Below are 21,664 nucleotides of genomic sequence, written 5' to 3' on the forward strand. Positions count from 1 at the left end.
TAGTGTATAAAAAACTAAATCCTATCAGTAACATATATTTGAGTGTATAAATATCATTGTATTTGTGCATATATGGCAAATATGGTGGTTAAGGTTATATTTTTTGTGTCTATTCTAATTTAATCAGTTTTACAATTCATTTGTTATTTTGTCAATTTAATTATTGGGCATTAAGGCATGTTAGCTGTTAAATTAGAAAACAGCTGTTAGTTTAATATGTGTTGTTCTGAGGTAACCGGATGAATTAAAAACAATACCAATTGATTAATGATATATTTAACCTTTGATTTAACGCAGCACCATACTGTATGTTGGTTTTCAGTCATGATAAAACTATTTTAATCTGATTTGATGTTCAACATGTGCACAGTAAATCATGATTTATTTCTGAGGTTTGTGTACTACATTCTTTTTCTCATTACTCATTACCTAATCACCTGAAATAGTAAAATGTGACATATGAAGCCTGAATACAAAACAACTGGTTCATAATTTTACATCATGCTGCACATTGAGGACCAGAAGCTTCTCATAGACTCATAGATGATTTAAACTCCAGAGCGATGCTGCTCCCAGCTGGTCATCATGAGAATCTCCCATTTGGAAAACCTGCAGTCACTCTTTGAATCTATGTCAAATGATTCCTGTGCAGTCATGAACAGCACTGTTACTCAGGTACTTCAAGTCAAGTCAACTTTGTGATCTATAATGCCATATGTGCAGGACATACAGAGAATTGAAATTGGGTTCCCCTCTTATCCCCGGTGCAAACAGCATTAAACATGAAATATAAAATATAAAAAATATAAGTAATTAAAAGATATAAACAGGCAAATCTAGACGATATAAAGAGTATAAATAAGGCGGATATGACGGGATGAACAGAACTAACGGTATAAATATAAACAGAATTATCCGTGGAATATAAATATAAATAAGGCAGATAATAACAGGATCAAGAGTATAGGCAATAAGATGTATGACTTACTTGTTTCTCTCTTTTTAGAGGGTTATTTCCATCGTGTGATTAGTCAAACTTTTTATTTCCATTTCAACAATAACAGCAAAATGAAGTTAACAATTAAAAGATTGATTTTATATGATTATTATTTCAATTATCCCGGGTTAATTGTACATGGATCAAATACTTATTTATATTTATAAAATAATTGATAAATGCAGAAGTAAAGTTGATCAGGAGAATTTTATATTAAAATGTCACAATGCGGATGTGCAGCTAAACTAAACTAAACTCCACTTTACACTTTAAGATAATTTTAAATATAAGAGTAACGTTGATGTTTTTTAAAAATGTGCCGTGACCCGGATTCGAACCGGGGTTGCTGCGGCCACAACGCAGAGTACTAACCTCTATACGATCACGGCGAGCTATCGCTGCGGACGGGAAACCTCGAGTACTGTGATGTGTACTTCAATACTGTAGTAGTTTTATGACGTCATATCACCTCGGACATAATACAAATACATGTCGACAACAAAGATCACGCACAGTTGTATCACTGATTCTAAAAATGTGGATTAGTTTCAAAAATAACTGTTAACGTCACATTCCGCATGTAGTCTTCTTGTTTAATTTATTTTATTTTACCTCCTTATATAATTAGACAGTTGTATTTCACTTCCTGATCTTATCATCGTTTACAGCTTTGGTGGGAAATTATTTAAAAAAATAAATGGGCGGATTAGAGGAGTCGAAAAAAAAACATCGGAGCCGCACAGCCTCGTTTTTCCGGATCTCGGGTCAGGGGGCGCGGCTGGTGGAAGTTTAAACCCGGAGCCCAGCCGCTGATTGGTCCGTTCGTGTACACTCTCTGCTCATTGGACAAAACGCGGCCGCTCCTCGCTTCTGATTGGCTCGCAAACGACACGACCGCATTTCAAACTGGACCTCTGTTGCGTGTTGAGCGTTTGAGCGTCAGTGCGAAGTTTAACTCAGCGCAACCGGACACATGCGTTAAAAAAAAAAGAAAAGAAGAAGAAGAAGCTAACAACGCAGCATGTAGCTAGCTGCTGCGCTAATTCACATCGTTTTAAAATGGCGGAAACCTCCAGTTCGGCGCGGCGAGGGTTTCTGGAGATCAGCCCGGGGAGGAGAGGCGACGCTGACAAGGAGAACCACGTCCCGGTTCTGAGTCTCATCCAGTTTTCCAAAGCTCCCTTCGTCGCGTTAGGGGCCGTGAAGCTCGGGACCTCCAGGTCGGTGGTGCTGCGGGTGGAGAACCCGGCAGAAGATGCGGAGGCCGAGGTCAGAGTGGAGAAGATCCCGTCGAGCAAAGGCTTCTCTGTGGACCACAGCTCCTTCACCATCCAGGTAAGACACCAACCAGGGGAGGGTTCTGTGAGGGAGCATCCTGAGGGGGAGGCTGACATCCAACATGTCACTGAGCTTTAAGAGATACAAGTGGATCAGGTCATAAACACCATCTTTCTGCAACAACTCCCATTTAAAAAAACTGTTATTGTGAAAACCATCTGGGATTAGATCCTCTACTGTCACACGTTCATACAAACAACCACCTGCCATCACTGATGTGTTCTTCTCTTCAGTGTCTACAGATGTTGTTTTTTTTTTATCTACTATAATGTGATTGAGTTTTGAAACTGAGATGAAACTGTGCATGTTGTTGTCACCCAGGTTCACGTCTGGTGGTGGTTCTCCACCGCTCTGTTGTCTGTTACTACTCAAAACAAACGTAACTGAGTACGTCAGTAAAGTTTATTTGTTCACAGACAAGAGTCACAAAGTACTTTACAGGACGAAACCGTTTGAAAACACTTACACCCTTACATGTGCAAACACGAACAAGAAGAAGAAGAAGAAGAAGAATACAGAGTTCAGTTACATAAATCCCCCGAATGCCTGTTTAACAGTTTCTACACAATGTGTCGGTGGGTCGTTCAACAACTTCGGTGCTATGAGGCTTTAGACTGTTGCATGAGATGTGGAATAACATCAGATAAAAGGGAAAAAGCTGTAACTGCATCTATTGCAAAACCTGCAGTGAAGCCAGATATTGATTTGTGCTCCGTGTGTTTGCAGCCTGAGTCCTCGTTCAGTCTGACGATAACCTGGACTCCAGCAGAGGAAGGTGGGATCAGAGAGCTCATCGTCTTCAACGCCAACGGGGTCCTCAAGCACCAGGCTGTGATGCTGGGGAGAGCCGAGGCCTTGAAAAAGAAAAAGGTACGTTTGACTTTTTGTTTTTAGATCATGAAAAGAGATCTTTTTTAAAAAAGACAGTTACACAAAACCATGGTTGATAGATTCAGTTTGTAATATTTCAGTTTTGGTTCAGATTAAATTCAGGGCAAAGTGGATAGAGAGTCCATAAAACAACTACAATGGTCTTCACTTTTCATACTTTTATTTTTTTCTGTGTGTTTCAGAAAAGCTTATGGGACACAATCAAAAACAAAAAGGAAGGAGGAAAGGTTGCTGCCCCGCGAGGAAAGAGAACGGAGCCCCCGCTGAAGATGGCGGCCAACAAAACCTTCCAAGTGTCCCGAGAGCCGCGGTATAAACGGGACAAGCCACGCAGCCCACTCGCTTCGCTCAACGAGGGCAAAGCCATCCGAGAGAGGTCGCTCACGAAGCAGAGTCCCGTCGACCATCATCGCTCTCGCACATCGGAGGAGCTCAAGGCTTCAAACCCCAAACTGAGGCCACAGTCTCTCTTGTCGGACCAGGAGAACATCTATCACATCCAGAGGAGCTCTCCCGTCGTCCTGCTCGTCCCAGCCGCGAAGCTGAGGGACGCGTCCGCCAGCCCAGAGGTCTTGGGGATCAAACCTGAAAACAAAGATATTACCAAAATACTGAACCAGACACTTTCACCCATCGGGACACCAGAGAGGTTCAAGAAACTCATGCCTCGTATTCAGACAGAAAGCCCTCTTTCTGCCACAGGAAGGTCTGATGACGATGATACCAGCGAGTTACCTGGAACCCCAGCTCTGTCTCTGAAAGATGCACTGGCCCTCATTGACTCTGATCTGAGCTTCACCATCACCAGTCCTCCAGGCAATAGTTCCAGCTGTGTCCTGTCAGATTCACTGGAATCCAAGAGTGGGACCGGCAGCAGAGGACCCGACAGACATCTCCTCAAAGCGTTACCGGACAGCCCCGAGGTGGCCGAGTCAAATGAGCCGAGACTGACCTTCTTTGTCAGCAACAAGGTCGTCGCGGACGAAGAAATGGTAAAAAAGACGTCTTTCACTTCTGCCACAGTGATCAAGAGCAAAGCACCGACGGAGGAAAACAGTCTGAGTGGAAGGAAAATCAAGAAGTCCAGGCGGCGGCTCTTGGAGAAAACGCTGGAGCTCTCTGACAGCAGCGGTCAGTGTGAGTCGGGGACAGGTACACCTAAACTTCCTGTTATAGATCCCGACACAGGAAGTACAGGAAGCAGCCGTCTGTGCGACGACACGCATCAAATGCCAGAGTTCATCTCTTCCAGCCCGACTCCAGGATTCTATGGCTCGAACACACCCATCACCTTCCCCATCACCTCCCCTCCATCCACGGCTCCCACTCGCTTCTCCTTCTCCCTCACCTCCCCACCTCCTCCTGCAGTCGTCCCCGCTTCCATTTCTTTCACTCTCACCTCTCCGTCACCCTCGTCTTGTCCCCTTCGCCGCGACCTCTCATCAAGCCCTGATGTGCACGAGCAGCGTCCAGCGGCCGCCGCGCCTCCGTCCACCCAGGAAGACTCATTTCCCGTTCACGTGGCAGTGAACAGCAAGAAGAGGAAGAGTGAGGAGTATCTGAGGAGCGACGTGAAGGTGCAGGAGGCGGTGAAGCCTGACAGGGTCAAGAGGAGCAAAGTGGTGGCAGCAAAAACTGAGTCCTCAAGATCAGTGCAGGAGAGAAGTGCATCACAGAGGCAACAGCGGAGAACAGCCGGTGAGCAGCCGTGACCCGTGAATTATTCCCTGGGAAGTGAAACGTATTTGTTTCTGGACCCTCGGTGTTGACGATGCTTTATTTCCCCTCAGGTTCAGTTCGCTCAACGTCGTCTCTGCAGAGCTCACGGTCCGTGGTTCCCGTCCCGGCCAAGCGACCGAGCTCCAAACACACCCCACGAGGTAGAAAATGATCTAATCGAATAAGAGTTGACGTCTGATAAAAGACTCCGTAGATGTCCGTGTGAATCATAACTTTTTGCAAATATTCCCTCGATTGTGATAAAGAATCTGTTTCTCACAGTTGCACCGTCTCTAAAATCTGCTTCATCTGTGAGGACGGCAAAAGTTGTTGCTGTTGCGCAGTCAAAGCTGACGTTCGTTAAGCCGCTGCAAACAGGTATGTGACGGCAGCGCGTAATTTAATATATAACACAACACGTTTTATTTATACAGCAACTTTCAGACACCAGGTGCAGCTCAAAGTGCTTAACAGTAAAATAAGAGATCAATAAGAACACGTCAGCAATAAAACACAGACTTTTGATGAATTTTTCCACAAGAGGTATTTATTTTAAATATTTAAAATTATATTTCACTCTCGTCATCATCTTCTTCTTCTTCCAGCCATACCGAGGCACCCGATGCCTTTCGCTGCCAAGAACATGTTCTTTGACGAGAGGTGGCTTGAGAAGCAGGAGAGGGGATTCACGTGGTGGATCAACTACGTCCTCACCCCCGACGACTTCAAAGTCAACACCGAAGTTGCTAAAGGTAACGGATCGGACGTCACTGCCACCGGGGAAAGTTTGTCTTAGTAAAAGAAACAGGAACGAATAACTTTCAGCTCATTAACTGATGCAGTGGACTTTTTATATAAATCATTTTAAAGCAGTTGATCAACGTGTCGAGCTCTGACCGCCTCGTCCCAGACGCTGAACTCAAACACAACTTGAACTCTTCCCATTTTTAAAGTTTCCTGCTGAACACTGGAGATAAACTCTGGTTGTTAATAACGTCTCAGTGTTTTTAACTGATCTTCCGTTCAGCTTCACTCTTCGACTGTCTGGAGCTGATTCTGACAGTTGAAGCTGTGACTCTCAGTCACTTCCTCTCACAGGCGATCGAACCCACTCACCAGAAGTTTTAAATGAGTTTGCATGTGTGAATTAATAACCCTGCACTACATTATTGTTCGTGTGTTTTATTTGCGCAGTGAGCGCCGTGTCCCTGGCGATGGGCAACGACAACAACTTCAGTGTGCCCAAAGCTCCCACCAAGGAGGAGATGTCTTTCAGCACCTACACGGCCCGACGGAAGCTGAACCGCCTCCGTCGCTCAGCCTGCCAGCTGTTCACGTCCGACGCCATGTCGAAGGCCATTCAGAGGCTGGAGGTGGAAGTGGAGGCCAAGCGGCTGCTCGTCCGAAAGGACCGCCATCTTTGGAAGGACATCGGTGAGTAAGAAACCCAGGGATGTCCAGTTCATTGTGATCTGAAGTTCATATCGAACTCCGGATTCATCTAACTTTATTTTCTGTCTCGTTTAAATTCTCAGGTGAACGCAAAAAATTGCTCAACTGGCTTCTCTCCTACAATCCGCTGTGGTTGCGGATCGGCCTTGAGGTATGTGACCCGACAGAGTTTTTTCCTCAGAGAACGTTTAATAGTCCGTTGATATCGACACTAAACCTGCTGCGTGTCCTCAGACAATCTACGGGGAGTTGATCTCGCTGGAGAGCAACAGTGACGCCTTGGGTCTGGCCATGTTCATCCTCCAGCGGCTGCTCTGGAATCCAGACATCGCTGCAGAGTTCAGACACCTCAAAGTGCCTCACCTCTACAAAGACGGTAATTCAAGAGCACCGGTCGTTAAAAGTCCAAAGTAATTTAATTCACAGTTCATCAGAGTGATGAGATCCAAATCCACGGACTTGAGTTTTGCTCCAGAAATGTTGTGTATTCTATTTACGATTACATTTTGTATTCGCTCAAGAACAAAACAACTTTTCTCAGTGTTGTGTGAAAATCTCTCACTTTCATACTTACATTTTCTGTGTTAGGCCACGAGGAGGCGCTGTCTCGCTTTACGCTGAAGAAGCTGCTCCTGCTGGTTTGTTTCCTGGACAAGGCCAAAGAGTCTCGGCTGATCGAGCACGACCCCTGTCTGTTCTGTGTGGACGCAGAGTTCAAGGTTGGCCAAGACACCCCCCCCCCCATATCAACAACAAACATTGAATACACAAGTAAAGGGAATGTGAGGGAGCATATACTGGACAAGTTGCTATTATATTTTTATATATATAAATATATTATATCTGTATAAACCAAGGGACTCTGCTCATTGATAATTGTGGTTTACCCAGAAATATATTTTATTTTATTGGGTACCACCGTGATGTATATGATAATTTAATGATCGCCATTAGATATTGACGGGTTACATTAATCTGTTCCATTCTGCATGTTTCTTGCTAATTAATTCATTTCTTTTTGTTCAGGCGAGTAAGGACCTGCTCCTGGCGTTCTCCAGAGACTTCCTGAGCGGAGAGGGAATTCTCCCCCGGCACCTCGGCTACCTCGGGCTGCCCGTGTCCCACGTCCAGAAGCCGCTGGACGAGTTCAACTTTGCCGTGAAGAATCTGGCGGGGGACTTGAAATGTGGCATTCGTCTTGTGTGAGTGAGACTCTGTAAATTTAATGCGATGCTCTGATCCCTGTCGGGATGTTTTCAGGTCGCAGAGGTCAGATTCAGCCACAGGACTGAGAGGGATTCTTCAGCAGAGACGTTTCAGAGCAGGGAAGTTTCCTCTCAGGGTTTCTGAGTTCAGGATGGACTCGGTCTGTCCCACTAATGAGCAGTTCTGCTCTGTGCACAAGAGTAAAGTCTTGTGTGGGTTTATCTCTTGAACCTAATTCACTGATTCACAATGCAGGCTGAAAGACCGAGCAGAGCCCTTCAAAAGTACGACAGAAAAATCTTAAACGTGCAGCTTTGCAAAGTACGTTAACCAGTACATGAAACCTCAAAGCTAATAATGAGAAACTTAAGTTGAAATACAAAAATTCACTTTTTGCTCCAGAAATGCCTCAAATTGAACCTTGTTAATCTTCAGGTACTTTTTTTAAAAACAAATTTATAGACTAAATTGACTCGCTCCTTGTTTCTGCTGATTTTTTTTAAACTTAAAACAAAAGTGTTCGGCAGTAAACTCTCTATACTGATGCTTTTGAGAGATTTTGAGAATCTTTAGTGGAGTAAAAAGTGTCACAGTGACCAGAGAAACAGAAGTAGACGTAAACAGTCTCTTTAATGTCTGGTTTCCTTTCAGGCGTGTGATGGAGCTCCTCATCCAGGACTGGAGTCTGTCGGCGAAGCTCCGCCTGCCGGCCATCAGCCGCCTGCAGAAGATCCACAACGTGGACGTCGCTCTGCAAGTGCTCAAAAGCAGAAACGTCGACCTCAAGGACGAACATGGTGATTATTACTTTCCTCCTGAGCAAAGGGAGGAAGAAAAAAAAACAACTGAGCGAGACGCTGAACCTGAAGCTGTGTCTGCCTTCGACAGAACGAGACTCGATGTTTTTCAACACCGAACAGGATTTCTGACATTTAGGAACATCTCACTGCCCAAAACTTCTCCTCAAGCAGCGGAAACTGTGACATATCACTGCTTTAGTGTTTGATCGCAGTCGGCTGCTGCTGTTCAGGAGCACCAGGACACAACGGGATTGTTTTGCCTTTTATATGATTTTGTGTTGAGCTGAATGTGACAGAAAATGACTTGAGAGTTCAGGAAAGAACAAAACAACATGTCAATTAATTAATATTATTATTATTATTTTCCTGCTCTGAGGCTCATGTGGTCTGTTTCTGTATTTTCAGGATCCATCATTGACTCCAGAGATGTGGTTGATGGACACAGAGAGAAGACGCTGGGTCTCCTGTGGAAGATCATCTTTGCATTTCACGTGTGTGTCCCGCCCGCTCAGTAAACTCCAGTCATTCCTGAAATCCTGCGAAGTGAGCTGATGTCAAGCAATCTGTTCAGGTGGAGGTGATTTTGGACGAGGAGCAGCTGCGAGACGAGATCGGCTTCCTGAGGAGAGCGCTGAGGACCAAACGGAGGCTGGTGTCCCTGAGGGCCGACCGGGGCCTTCAGCCGAGTCCCGTGAAGACGAGGTCGCCGTACGAGAACAGCAGCACCAAGATCACCCTGCTGATGGACTGGACCCGCGCCGTCTGTGACTTCTACGGTCTGAAGGTGAGTAAATGGCGTTTGCATTTTCTTTGGTCTCTGAGCAAATGCAGACGTTTGAAGACGAGACGCTGGTCCTGGATTTTATTTTTGTCTTGTGAGGCTGGATGCTGTCTCACTGTTCGTCTGTCCTCTGTGTTTCCATGTGATGTGTTATTGAGCTGTTCCTCTGGTTTAGCCTTTGGATTTATGTCTTTGTTAAAAGTTTCTCCAGTCAGTGCTCTCTGTGTCTCTGTCTCTGTGTCTGTCTGTCTCTCTCTCTGTCTCTGTGTCTGTCTCTTTCTCTGTCTGTCACTCTCTCTCAGTGTCTCTCTCTCTGTGTGTTTTTGTCTGTCTCTCTCTCTGTGTTTGTGCCTGTCTTTCTCTCTGTCTGTCACTCTCTCTCAGTGTCTCTCTCTCTCTCTGTGTCTGTGTCTCTCTTTCTCTCTGTCTGTGTCTCTCCCTCTCTCTCTCGTTGTGTCTCTAATGTTAGCTGTTGTCTATCAGTAGCTAATGACATATCGAACGTGTCGTTAACCCTTGAAACATGATCCCACGTCCCTTCGGATTCCAACCATCCGTCATCTGTTCAGTTTCCGATCAGTTAGGAAGCAGTGAAATGAAAAAGTTTGTCAGACTCCCTGTGTTTATGTGACTTGTGAACCTGGATCACAGCAAAACAACACTTTTGTGTTGACACCAGCACAACATCACGTCTGACCCGGACCCGAACACGCTGCAATGACTCACTGAATCACTGTCACTGGTCTCAGACGTGAATCAAGTCGGCTGTGTGTGTGTGTGTGTGTGTCTGTGCAGGTGGACAACTTCACTGTGGCGTTCTCGGACGGCCGCGTCCTCTGCTACCTCATCCACCACTATCACCCCGGTCTCCTGCCAGGGGAGGCTGTCAGTCAAGGCACCACACAGACCGTGGAGTGCTCACCGAGGGGCCGCCTGGAGCTCAGCTGCTCAGCCAGCGACTCCGACAGCTCCTTTGACTCGCCGCTGACAGGCCTGAACGGTATGTGTGTGTGTGTGTGTGTGCAAACCCTCCTCTTCATCGTCTGTTTGGTCCCTAAACTTTCAGATGATGTGCACACCTGCAAACAAGATGAACGCAGAGTACGGACAGAAGTCTCAGTCCGCTTCCATGTAATCTAACATTAACCATGAATGAGCCTCGATCGTCGTTGTTATAAAGTTCCAGTGTATGTGTGTAAACTTGTTTTCATACGTGTGCTGGTGAAATAGTGGAGAATGACCTGTGATGGCGGCGCGTGTTTCTGTGAACAGGCCCAGATTCTCCATCAGTGGAATTTAAAGAGCTGCTGGACAATGAGAAGAACAACTTCAGACTGGTCAACACCGCCGTGGCTTTCCTGGGCGGCGTCCCCGCCATGATCAACCCGGCTGACATGTCCAACACCATCCCCAACGAGAAGGTGAGAGCGGGCGGGAGGATTTCTGCAAAGCGGGCAGGATCCCACACAACCAGAGCAGAGCAGCGTTCTGTGTAACACACGTCGGTTTAGGGATGAAGCATCCAAACACTTTGGGCTCATTCACGTGTGTGTATTTCCAGGTGGTGATGTCTTACCTGACCTTCTTATGCGCTCGTCTGCTCGACCTGCGGAACGAAACCAGAGCCGCTCGGGTCATTCAGGGCGCTTGGAGGAAATACAGGCTGAAGAAAGATCTGCAGCTCTACAAGGTCGGGTCACTAGTTAGTGTGTTGAATTTAATCAGTCTGATTTATTCAATAATTTTATTATTTATTTTTGACATCAAAAGTCATTTATTGTCCACATTCTCTTTCCAGAAAATGACAGAATGCTGATATTATTATTATTATAACTGCCAACAGCTATTTTTGAAATTGAACTTCAACAACGTATAAATATATACAATAATCTTTTTAATGATCACTGTCTTTTATTAAATGATTAAATGAATGTACATATTGTTTGTTGGGAAACCGTTATCAGAAAATACAACATGTTTCAGTAAAAGCTGATGTTCCACTGATAACAGAGAAGTTGAACACAAGTGGCCCTTTGTGTTAGATGCCTGTTAAATTAATACGTTTATCTTATTTATTTATTTTTGTTGGTTTTATTTGGACACAGGAAAGAAACATGGCAGCTGTGAAGATCCAGTCGCTTGTGAGGACTTTTCTCCAGAAGCGCAGAGCTGCGAGGCAGAATCGAGCCGCTGTCGTCATCCAGTCCGTCTGGAGGGGTTACGCGGCCCGCAACAGGATGAGGCTGCGGAGGGAGGCTCAGCTCCGGGCTCTGCAGCGCGAAGCAGCAACTGTCATCCAGGTAGGTTTTCATTTTTACACACGATGATCTATTTAGACTTTCTGACCAGGTATCTTAACACGGAGCATTAGAGCCACATCGAAGAAAACCAATCCTGAAATGTTGAGTATCATGTCGTAATATTACAAGAATAAAGAGAGAACCGAGCGTCGCTAGAGCGTCATTCTGTCTGAATCCAACACATCGAACTGTTGTTTCTTGAGAAAGTATGAAACCTCTGAAGAGTGACGCGGATCATTTAAGTCTTTGGGGTTCTTTCTCCACAATAGACTCTGTTTCTTACACAATCTTCTTAAAGTCATGAAACATAATAATGTGGAGCTGATGTGACAAAAGATGAAGTATTTTGTTATGATGTGGTTTAACTTAACAAGATGTTCCACATTCCTCATTTCCTCATAAGGCAGACGACGTCGTTATTGCAAAAAGTTAAATCTTTATTTCAATGAAATTATGAAATATTCATGTTTTAACTTATTTTATGTAAGATTATAACTTTATTAAAATTATTAAATTTCCCTCTAAGTGGCCGTAATACTGTCGTCCTATCTAGACTTGATTCCACTGAGCATATAATAGATTTTCAGTATTCTCTTTTTCTCCCCTAAAACTTTGATCCTGGTTATAAATAATTTTACCCAAGGACACACTGCTGCTCGTCCTGCGTTTGTAGTCCACTCAATATCTGTGACCGTATTCGTCTGTCCGTTTAGTCACAGCAAGGACACTTGGTGCATAATGAATCCTGCTTGCGAGATTGTTCTTTGAGTGGATATGCATCTTATCTTGTCCTTCCAGGCTCAGTGGAGGATGTTTTCAGCTATGAGGACTTACCATCGCCTCAGATACTACACCATTGTTGTCCAAGCACAATGGCGAATGAGGAGGGCGGCCGATGCTTATGGAAGAATCTACTGGGCGGCGACCGTCCTTCAGAAGCACTCACGAGCGGCGGCGCTGGCGCGAAGGGATCGGGAGAGTTATCTCTCCCTGAGAACTGCAGCGGTGAAATTACAGAGAGGCTACAGAAGATGGAAGGCCCAGAAAACAGAGAAGGAAAACCAGGCTGCCAAAGTGATACAAGCTGTGTTTAAGAAATGGAACAAGGAGAAAATAGCCCAAAGAACGGCTGCTGCTGTCAGAATCCAGTCGTGGTACAGAGCGCAGAGGAGTCTCCATCAATACAGAGAGTTTAAAAGATGCACTTTACTCATTCAAGCTCAGTACAGAGGTCGCGCACAGAGGCGGCGCTTCGAGATGTTGAAGCTACAGCACCGCGGGGCTACCATCATCCAGAGCGCCTTCAGAGGGCACGCCGTCAGGAAGCAGGTGGCAAAGATGAGATGTGCTGCAGTCGTTATTCAGTGTTGGTTCAGGGCCACCGTGCAGAGAGACGTGCAGAGACAAACGTTTGTGAAGATGAGACGTGCTGCCGTTACCATACAGGCGGCTTATCGTGGAAAGGTGGCTCGGGAGTTCGTGCAAAAACAGCAGAAGGCAGCAACGGTAATCCAGGCGGCTTTTCGCAGATACGCGGCCCAAAGGCGCTACCTCGCCGTGAGAAAAGCCGCCACTGTGATACAGCAAAAATACAGAGCTGCGGTTTTGGCCCGTGAGAGAATGAAGGATTTCAAGGCTCTTAAGAACGCTGCACTCATTGTACAAGCTCACTGGAGGGGCAGAGCCGACAGGAAGAGGATAGAGAATCGTCAGAAGTGTGCAGCTCTGATACAGGCTTATTACCGTCGACACAGAGCTCGAGCAGAGTACAGGTCAAAGAAAGCAGCTGCTGTCGCCATCCAGCGTCACTACAGAGCTTGTGTGGCTGGAAAGGAGACGAGGAAGTCGTACCTGCACATGCGAGCGGCCTGCGTCTCTCTTCAAGCTGCGTTCAGAGGCACGAGGGTCAGGACGGAGCTGAAGACAAAGCACCAGGCAGCGACTGTCATCCAGCGTTCAGTTAGGATGTTTATATGTAGGAAAAGATATGTTCTCCTGCTGAGTGCATCGATTATCATTCAGAGTCGATACAGAGCTCTAATGCTCGGCAGGACGCAGCGAAATGAGTACAGGCAGCTGAAGCAGGCCGCCGTAAACATTCAAGCTGTCTACCGGGGATTTAGAGTCAGAGAGGAACTGAAGAAGAGGCACAACGCTGCCAGAGCAATTCAAGCTCAGTTCAGGATGTACAGAATGCGTATGGCTTACCTTGCAGCCAAGTGCGCTGCCTTCATTATCCAGGAGCGCTACAGAGCCAAGAGGCTCCGGGACAGAGAGTTTCACAAGTACAGATCGATGAAATCTGCGGCCGTGGTCGTACAGGCGGCGTATCGTGGTCACGTGGCCAGGAGGAAGGTCACAGAGATGCACCGAGCTGCTACAGTCATTCAAAGGAAGTTCCTCGCAGTTCGGGATAGAAATAGGTTTCTGGCAATTAAGACGGCAGCTCTGGTTTGTCAGCGGAGGCACAGAGCAGCGACCCTGGCGAGAAAAGACCGTCTGGACTATCTGTCAAAACGCAGGGCAGCCGTTTGTCTGCAGGCGGCCTACAGGGGATATGAGGTCAGAAAGCAGCTGCGTATCCAGCACAGAGCAGCCGTGACAATTCAGTCTCACTTCCGACAGTACCAGCAGAGAAGCCGCTACAGGAGGCTACGCTGGGCTGCCAGTGTACTGCAAGCACATCACAGAGCCAATAAAGAAATGAGGCAGGAGATGCTCAACCTTTGTGCCAAGAGAAAAGCCGCTCTTCTCCTACAAGCTGCCTTCAGAGGAATGAAATGCAGACGAGTCATCAAACAAAGTCACCGTGCAGCTGGTGTTATCCAGAGAGCTTACAGAGCCCACTGTGAGCACAGGAAGTATCTAACGCTAAAATGCTCTGTCCTCGCCGTACAGCGGAGGTATCGAGCAACTGCAGCAGCTAAAAAACAAATGCAAAAATACCAAAAAATGCAGAGAGCAGCCGTCATCCTTCAGGCAGCCTACAGAGGTCAGCAGGTCAGACAGGAAGTTGCTCGCTGGCATCAGGCTGCCACCGTGATTCAGTCTGTGTTCAGAAAGCACAGAGAGGAAGTCAAATTCCAGGCCATGCGACTGTCTGCCATCATCATCCAGAGACACTACCGCTCCCGTGTTCTTCAGAGAAAGGAAAGAGAACGCTTCCTGCAAGTGAGACGTTCTGCTGTTGTTCTTCAGGCAGCTTTCAGAGGTCATCGTGTGAGACGCAACATCTCTGAGATGCACAAGGCAGCAACCGTCATTCAAGCAAACGTCAGGAGACACAAACAGCAGTCAGCCTTGAGGAGAAGACGCTGGGCAGCCTGTGTCTTACAGCAGAGGTTCAGAGCTCAGAGACAGAAAGACCTGGACGTCAGACATTATCATGAGGTCAGAGAAGCTGCCATTAAGTTACAGGCTGCTTATCGAGGAATGAAATCCAGAGCACTCATCAAACAAAGTCATCAGTCTGCCATTGTTATCCAGAGAGCTTACAGAGCCCACTGTGAGCACAGGAACTATCTAACTCTAAAATGCTCTGTCCTCGCTGTACAGCGGAGGTATCGAGCAACTGTAGCAGCAAAAGATCAGATGCAAAAATACAGAAAACTGCAGAGAGCAGCCGTCTATCTTCAGGCAGCCTACAGAGGTCAGCAGGTCAGACAGGAAGTTGCTCGCTGGCATCAGGCCGCCACCGTGATTCAGTCTGTGTTCAGAAAACACAGAGAGGAAGTCAAATTCCAGGCTATGAGACTGTCCGCCATCATCATCCAGAGACTATACCGCTCCCGTGTTCTTCAGAGACGAGACACAGAACGCTTCCTGCAAGTGAGACGTTCTGCTGTTGTTCTTCAGGCAGCTTTCAGAGGTCATCGTGTGAGACGCAACATCTTCAAGATGCACAAGGCAGCAACCGTCATTCAAGCAAACTTCCGGAGACACAAACAGCAGTCAGCCTTCAGGAGAAGACGCTGGGCAGCCTGTGTCTTACAGCAGAGGTTCAGAGCTCAGAGACAGAAAGACCTGGACGTCAGACATTATCATGAGGTCAGAGAAGCTGCCATTAAGTTACAGGCTGCTTATCGAGGAATGAAATCCAGAGCACTCATCAAACAAAGTCACCGTGCAGCTGGTGTTATCCAGAGAGCTTACAGAGCCCACTGTGAGCACAGGAAGTATCTGAAGTTTAAGTTGTCCGTCCTCACCATTCAGAGAAAATATCGGGCAACCATCACAGCTAAAGCACAACGAACACGTTACCTGGAGCTGCGCAGGGCAGCCGTCATCCTTCAGGCAGCTCACAGAGGTCAGCAGGTCAGACAGGAAGTTGCTCGCTGGCATCAGGCCGCCACCGTGATTCAGTCTGTGTTCAGAAAACACAGAGAGGAAGTCAAATTCCAGGCTATGAGACTGTCCGCCATCATCATCCAGAGACACTACCGCTCCCGTGTTCTTCAGAGAAAGGAAAGAGAACGCTTCCTGCAAGTGAGACGTTCTGCTGTTGTTCTTCAGGCAGCTTTCAGAGGTCATCGTGTGAGACGCAACATCTTCAAGATGCACAAGGCAGCAACCGTCATTCAAGCAAACTTCCGGAGACACAAACAGCAGTCAGCCTTGAGGAGAAGACGCTGGGCAGCCTGTGTCTTACAGCAGAGGTTCAGAGCTCAGAGACAGAAAGACCTGGACGTCAGACATTATCATGAGGTCAGAGAAGCTGCCATCGTGTTACAGGCTGCTTATCGAGGAATGAAATCCAGAGCACTCATCAAACAAAGTCATCAGTCTGCCATTGTTATCCAGAGAGCTTACAGAGCCCACTGTGAGCACAGGAAGTATCTAACTCTAAAATCCTCTGTCCTCGCCGTACAGCGGAGGTATCGAGCAACTGTAGCAGCAAAAGATCAGATGCAAAAATACCAAAAAATGCAGAGAGCAGCCGTCATCCTTCAGGCAGCCCACAGAGGTCAGCAGGTCAGACAGGAAGTTGCTCGCTGGCATCAGGCCGCCACCGTGATTCAGTCTGTGTTCAGAAAACACAGAGAGGAAGTCAAATTCCAGGCTATGAGACTGTCCGCCATCATCATCCAGAGACACTACCGCTCCCGTGTTCTTCAGAGACGAGACACAGAACGCTTCCTGCAAGTGAGACGTTCTGCTGTTGTTCTTCAGGCAGCTTTCAGAGGTCATCGTGTGAGACGCAACATCTTCAAGATGCACAAGGCAGCAACCGTCATTCAAGCAAACTTCAGGAGACACAAACAGCAGTCAGCCTTCAGGAGAAGACGCTGGGCAGCCTGTGTCTTACAGCAGAGGTTCAGAGCTCAGAGACAGAAAGACCTGGATGTCAGACATTATCATGAGGTCAGAGAAGCTGCCATCGTGTTACAGGCTGCTTATCGAGGAATGAAATCCAGAGCAATCATCAAACAAAGTCACCGTGCAGCTGGTGTTATCCAGAGAGCTTACAGAGCCCACTGTGAGCACAGGAACTATCTGAAGTTTAAGTTGTCCGTCCTCACCATTCAGAGAAAATATCGGGCAACCGTCACAGCTAAAGCACAACGAACACGTTACCTGGAGCTGCGCAGGGCAGCCGTCATCCTTCAGGCAGCTCACAGAGGTCAGCAGGTCAGACAGGAGGTTGCTCGCTGGCATCAGGCCGCCACCGTGATTCAGTCTGTGTTCAGAAAGCACAGAGAAGAAGTCAAATTCCAGGCTATGAGACTGTCGGCCATCATCATCCAGAGACACTACCGCTCCCGTGTTCTTCAGAAGACAGACAGAGAAATGTTCCTGAAAAAGAAACAATCCACCGTTGTCCTCCAGGCTGCACTTCGAGGCTGGAGAGTCAGGAGGGAAATTAGCCGTCAAAATCAAGCTGCCTCCATCATCCAGTCGTGCTGGAGAGGTTCAGTGCAGAGGCGTATCTTCAAGAGGAAGAGGGAGGCAGCTGTGACACTTCAGCGCAGGATTCGGGCTGTTCAGCGAGGCAAAGAGGAGAAGAACAACTACATCCGAACGAGGCGAGCTGCCATCACACTTCAGAGATGCGGCAGAGCCTGGATTGCAAGACGACAGGTAATGGACTTTATTTGAAGTTCACAGTTTGGTAGAACTGGACAGTCTTTTATATAAAACGATAAATCCATCACAATAAACATGTCTGGGTGTATTTATTTTATATACTAACTGCCTGGATAGAAGTAAAACTTTAGAAAAATGTGATTTGACATCATTGTCATGAAAACAAGTCTGAACAACAACATGGTTACAATCCTCATGTTGTGTTTCAGGCACTGGAGGCGGCCACGGCAGGGAGGAGGCTCCGCTTTACATCGGCGGTCTTCCATCACCTCAGTGCCACGAAGATCCAACGAGCGCTGAGAGCTCACCGGGCTCTGGAGTCGGCTAAGAGACATATTCATTGTGTCGTCACCGTACAGGTACAGACAAAAAGCTCCCGATGTCACATTTCAACACAGAAACGATTGGAAATGTATTTAAAATTTGAAATAAGACGATGGATTAAGTATTTCATGAGGTGATTCCCGTGTTGTGTTTGTTTTTTCAGCGATGGGTGAGAGCGAGGCAGCAGAGGAGACGGTATCTGGAGGACCGGAGGAAGGTGGTTACAGCCCAGCGAGCGGTCAGGTGCTGGTTGGCCCGTCGCCACAGAGCTGCGTCCGTCATCCAGCAGGCCGCCAGGAAATTCCTCCTTCTCCGGCGCCAGAGGAGGGTTCAGCAGGGGATTGTCAAAGCTCAGGTACTGCAGTCAGAGGGTTTGGCATCACAGATGATTGTTTTGTCAGTTCCCAGTTAGATTAAGTGTTCCTCACTTAAGTTTTTTTTTTTTTTTTAAACATCTTTGCCTTTACCTGCAGGCTCTGTGGAGAGGACACCGCTCCCGCCGACTGAATGACAATCCCAAGCTGGTGAAGTTGCGAAACCGCCTCCGCCAAGTGTCCGCGGCCGTCAGAGAGGAGGACAAACTGTGCAACAAGACGTCGTCCGCACTCGACTACCTCCTGCGATACAAACACTTCTCTTACATCCTGGAGGCTCTGAAGAACCTGGGTAAGACGTTTCACATTCCTGGTGATTTACAGCAACTGTAACGTTTCTTCCAACAACTGGAAGAACGACCAGTACTCGCGCTGTCGTGCTAACGTGTGTGTTGCGTGTGTGTGTGTTCACAGAGACCGCCACCAGGCTGTCACCAGAGTGCTGCGAGCGGCTGGTGGAGAGCGGAGCCACCAACGTCATCTTCACGCTCATCCGCTGCTGCAACCGCAGCGTCCCCTGCATGGACGTGATCACCTTCTCCATCCAGATCCTCCTCAACCTCTCGAAGGTACCACTCACCCGCAGCAGGTTCTTCCTGCTCTCATGTCAGAACCTGCCAGCAGCTCGCAGCGAGTTGTTCTACTGGAGGATTTGTGCTGCTTGTTGTTTTCAGACGGGCACTGAACGTCAGAGCATTTCCTCTCAGACTCCTCTGATGTTTAGACTCAGGTTCACTTCTGCTCTTCTTGTTCCGCCTCACTCCTTTTTTCCTTTCCTTCCTCAGTACCACAAGACAATCGAGGCAGTGTATTCGGTGGAAAACTCTGTGGAGACGCTGCTGGACCTGCTGCAGAGATATCGGGAGAAGGCCGGAGATAAAGTGGCAGAAAAAGGCGGCAGCATCTTCACCAAGGCCTGTTTCCTTCTTGCTCTGCTGCTGCAAGACAAGCGGCGCGCTGTGGTCCGTAGCTATGCTAACACGATGAAATAATCTCACACGACATGATGGTAAATTACAGTTTTGTAAACGCAGTGGAACTTTTCTTGTTGTCTCGCCTCTAGGAGGTTATGAAGTTGCCCAAAGTGTTGGAGAGGATTCGCAGTATTTACCGCCTCACTGCTCGCAAACAGAAGATGGACGCAGAAAGAACCGTGATCAAACAGAAGATGAACGCGTCCATCAACGGGAGCTTCTTTGTTCAAGCAACACCTCGGAAATCCAAACCTGCGCCCAAGTACGTACCAACACGTGTCACTGAATTTGTCTGACGTGGACGGATGCTTGTGTTTGTGATGTTAATTTCCATCCTGTGTTTGTTTCTCAGGTTTGCACCGGACTGGGTTCTCAGGAAGGACAAACTTAAAGACATCGTGGATCCTCTCAGAGCCATTCAGATGGTGGCGGACACACTGTCCATCGTGTTGTAAATAGAAAAGCTTTGACATCTTGATTCATCTCGTTTTTTTTTTTATTCACTCAGAAAATATCGTTTTTATGTTTTTCTTTTTATCATCACATTTCCATGTGGTCAATGTATATATATTAAAATGGATTTGTTTCTTAAACACGTCAGTTTCCTGTGTTTGTCTGACGAGAACCCACATGTTGTGCACGAGTTGCAGCCGATTGATGAAACCACCGGAGAATGTCCGGAGGGGCTGTGTGAGAACAGCAGGAGGTTCACCGGGCGGGTGTGACACGTGGCAGAAATCAAATATCTCAGGATGAAGAAGTGAAAGATAACGAGATATGTTTAGACAATTAGGGGAAAAATATTTAAAAAAAGATCTATTTAATTTTTTTCTAAAGGATGAAATCATTAAAAAAGACTAAACTGTTAAAACCGAACTGGTCCAGATCGGCACTGACACATCACATCACACAACTCAAATGAAAACCTCGATGTTTGCGCTGTGATTCTGGTTTGACTGAGTATTTGACCTAAAAACGAACGCAGGAGAAACGAGCAGGTTGTCAGCTCATCGTTCTGTCGCTGCCTGAGAGAAGTGCGGAGAGAGGCAGCCGGGAGCTTTTGTTCCAGAACGTGAGATGAGTCGACAAAACATCTCAGCGGGACGCAGAGTGACTGTTGTTGCTGTGACAACCGTCACCTCCCCATCATGTTAATAATTGATTTCCCATATTGTGCAGATCACAGATGATCAAACGTTGGACTGTGTTGAACCAGAGAAACGACACGGCCCCGAACACATCGGCAGGCTGAGTGATTTACACCGATCCACTTCAGCAGATGTTTACAGATGTGTTCCTTCATAATACATGTGTGTGTGTGTGTGATTGTGGAAGGAAAACTCAACAAACTGAGTATTTATGTTTTATTTTTAATTAAAGCTGCCGCAGCAGACGACTCTGAGGCAGAAGATCAGTGAGTGTCCGGAGCGACTGTTTGCTCTCGTTAATCATTCACATGTTTGTTTGTTTGTGACCTTCTCGACACTTCCAGTCGGCGAACAGAGGCGATATCTGAACGCAATGTTTCGCTGCATCGTGGCGTCCAGCTCCACGATGCAGGGTTCTGCGACAGATAATGGGAAATATAATTTCAACAACGTGGAATTATGACACAAACTTATCTCATCCTTTTGAGATACGACACTTTGGCCTAAAGTTACATATGTGAACACACGAGACTTAGAAGTTTTTAAAAACCAGAGTTTATCTCAGGAAACTTTTTTAAATATGAAGAATTCTAAAAAGATCTCGGGATCAGGAAGCCGGGAAACATCTGTGAAACACGGACGTTTAATCCTCATGTAACAAAGAAGAATAAAAATCAGACAGAAATTTCGTGTAGCAACAATCCTTTACTGTTTATATCACACAAGTGCCAATATTTTTGAACTAATATTTTAATAAATATTTGTTTATATATGTTTGAGAAGATGATTTCAGCCCCCACACACACACACACACACACACACACACACACACACACACACACACACACACACACACACACACACACACACACACACACACACACACACATCTTCTGTACATCCACACTTTACTCACTTTGAACACAATATCCTCCATTAATCTAAACCTTATATCCACAGTTTATTAAAAAATCAATCCTTCTTACCATTCAGCGATAACGTCTCGTCCACGTTCCCCAACAGGAGGAGAAAAAACACCACAAAAGACAAACGCATGTTCCTCTGACAAATGTTGAGCATTTGTCCCCAGAGATCACTGACATCCACCACATGCACGGCCCCGTGTAACTTCACAACACGTGTGGTGCTGCAGAAAACCAGCGTGCACAGTTTGTTTATCTCTGTTCTGTCATTGACAGGGTTTCGTCTTGTTTCAACAACTTAAACGTTTTTAAGAGCATGAGGCAAAAAATTTAAGATTTATGAAGGAATATCA

General features: G+C 46.6%; 1 protein-coding gene and 1 non-coding gene across 2 annotated transcripts; one reads left to right on the forward strand and one right to left on the reverse strand.

Moving 5' to 3' along the window:
- Nucleotides 1–1,314: 1,314 nt before the first annotated feature.
- Nucleotides 1,315–1,386, reverse strand: trnah-gug (transfer RNA histidin (anticodon GUG)). Its single transcript has one exon. It is a non-coding gene; the product is annotated as a tRNA-His (tRNA).
- Nucleotides 1,387–1,908: 522 nt separating this feature from the next.
- On the forward strand, nt 1,909–19,835 carry aspm (assembly factor for spindle microtubules). Its single transcript, XM_069520732.1, has 26 exons — nt 1,909–2,332; nt 3,062–3,205; nt 3,409–4,924; nt 5,017–5,106; nt 5,228–5,323; nt 5,551–5,697; nt 6,140–6,379; nt 6,481–6,548; nt 6,632–6,773; nt 6,986–7,116; nt 7,424–7,599; nt 8,255–8,400; nt 8,809–8,894; nt 8,975–9,187; nt 9,980–10,184; nt 10,457–10,605; nt 10,746–10,874; nt 11,290–11,484; nt 12,283–17,562; nt 17,778–17,927; nt 18,056–18,247; nt 18,366–18,558; nt 18,681–18,835; nt 19,052–19,228; nt 19,330–19,502; nt 19,593–19,835. The coding sequence occupies exons 1-26, from the start codon at nt 2,057–2,059 to the stop codon at nt 19,693–19,695; spliced, it is 10,572 nt and encodes a 3,523-aa protein (XP_069376833.1). The 5' UTR covers nt 1,909–2,056; the 3' UTR covers nt 19,696–19,835.
- Nucleotides 19,836–21,664: the final 1,829 nt, after the last annotated feature.

Source organism: Paralichthys olivaceus, chromosome 3, assembly GCF_024713975.1.
Source record: "Paralichthys olivaceus isolate ysfri-2021 chromosome 3, ASM2471397v2, whole genome shotgun sequence".
Taxonomy (NCBI): Eukaryota; Metazoa; Chordata; class Actinopteri; order Pleuronectiformes; family Paralichthyidae; genus Paralichthys; species Paralichthys olivaceus.

Excerpts from the sequence above, each read along its gene's own strand:
- aspm (XM_069520732.1), top strand. The coding sequence starts at position 2,057 with ATGGCGGAAACCTCCAGTTCGGCGCGGCGAGGGTTTCTGGAGATCAGC. Across the intron at positions 9,188-9,979 it reads GTGACTTCTACGGTCTGAAG|GTGGACAACTTCACTGTGGC; the intron begins GTGAGTAAATGG and ends GTGTCTGTGCAG. Across the intron at positions 17,928-18,055 it reads ATTGTGTCGTCACCGTACAG|CGATGGGTGAGAGCGAGGCA; the intron begins GTACAGACAAAA and ends TTGTTTTTTCAG.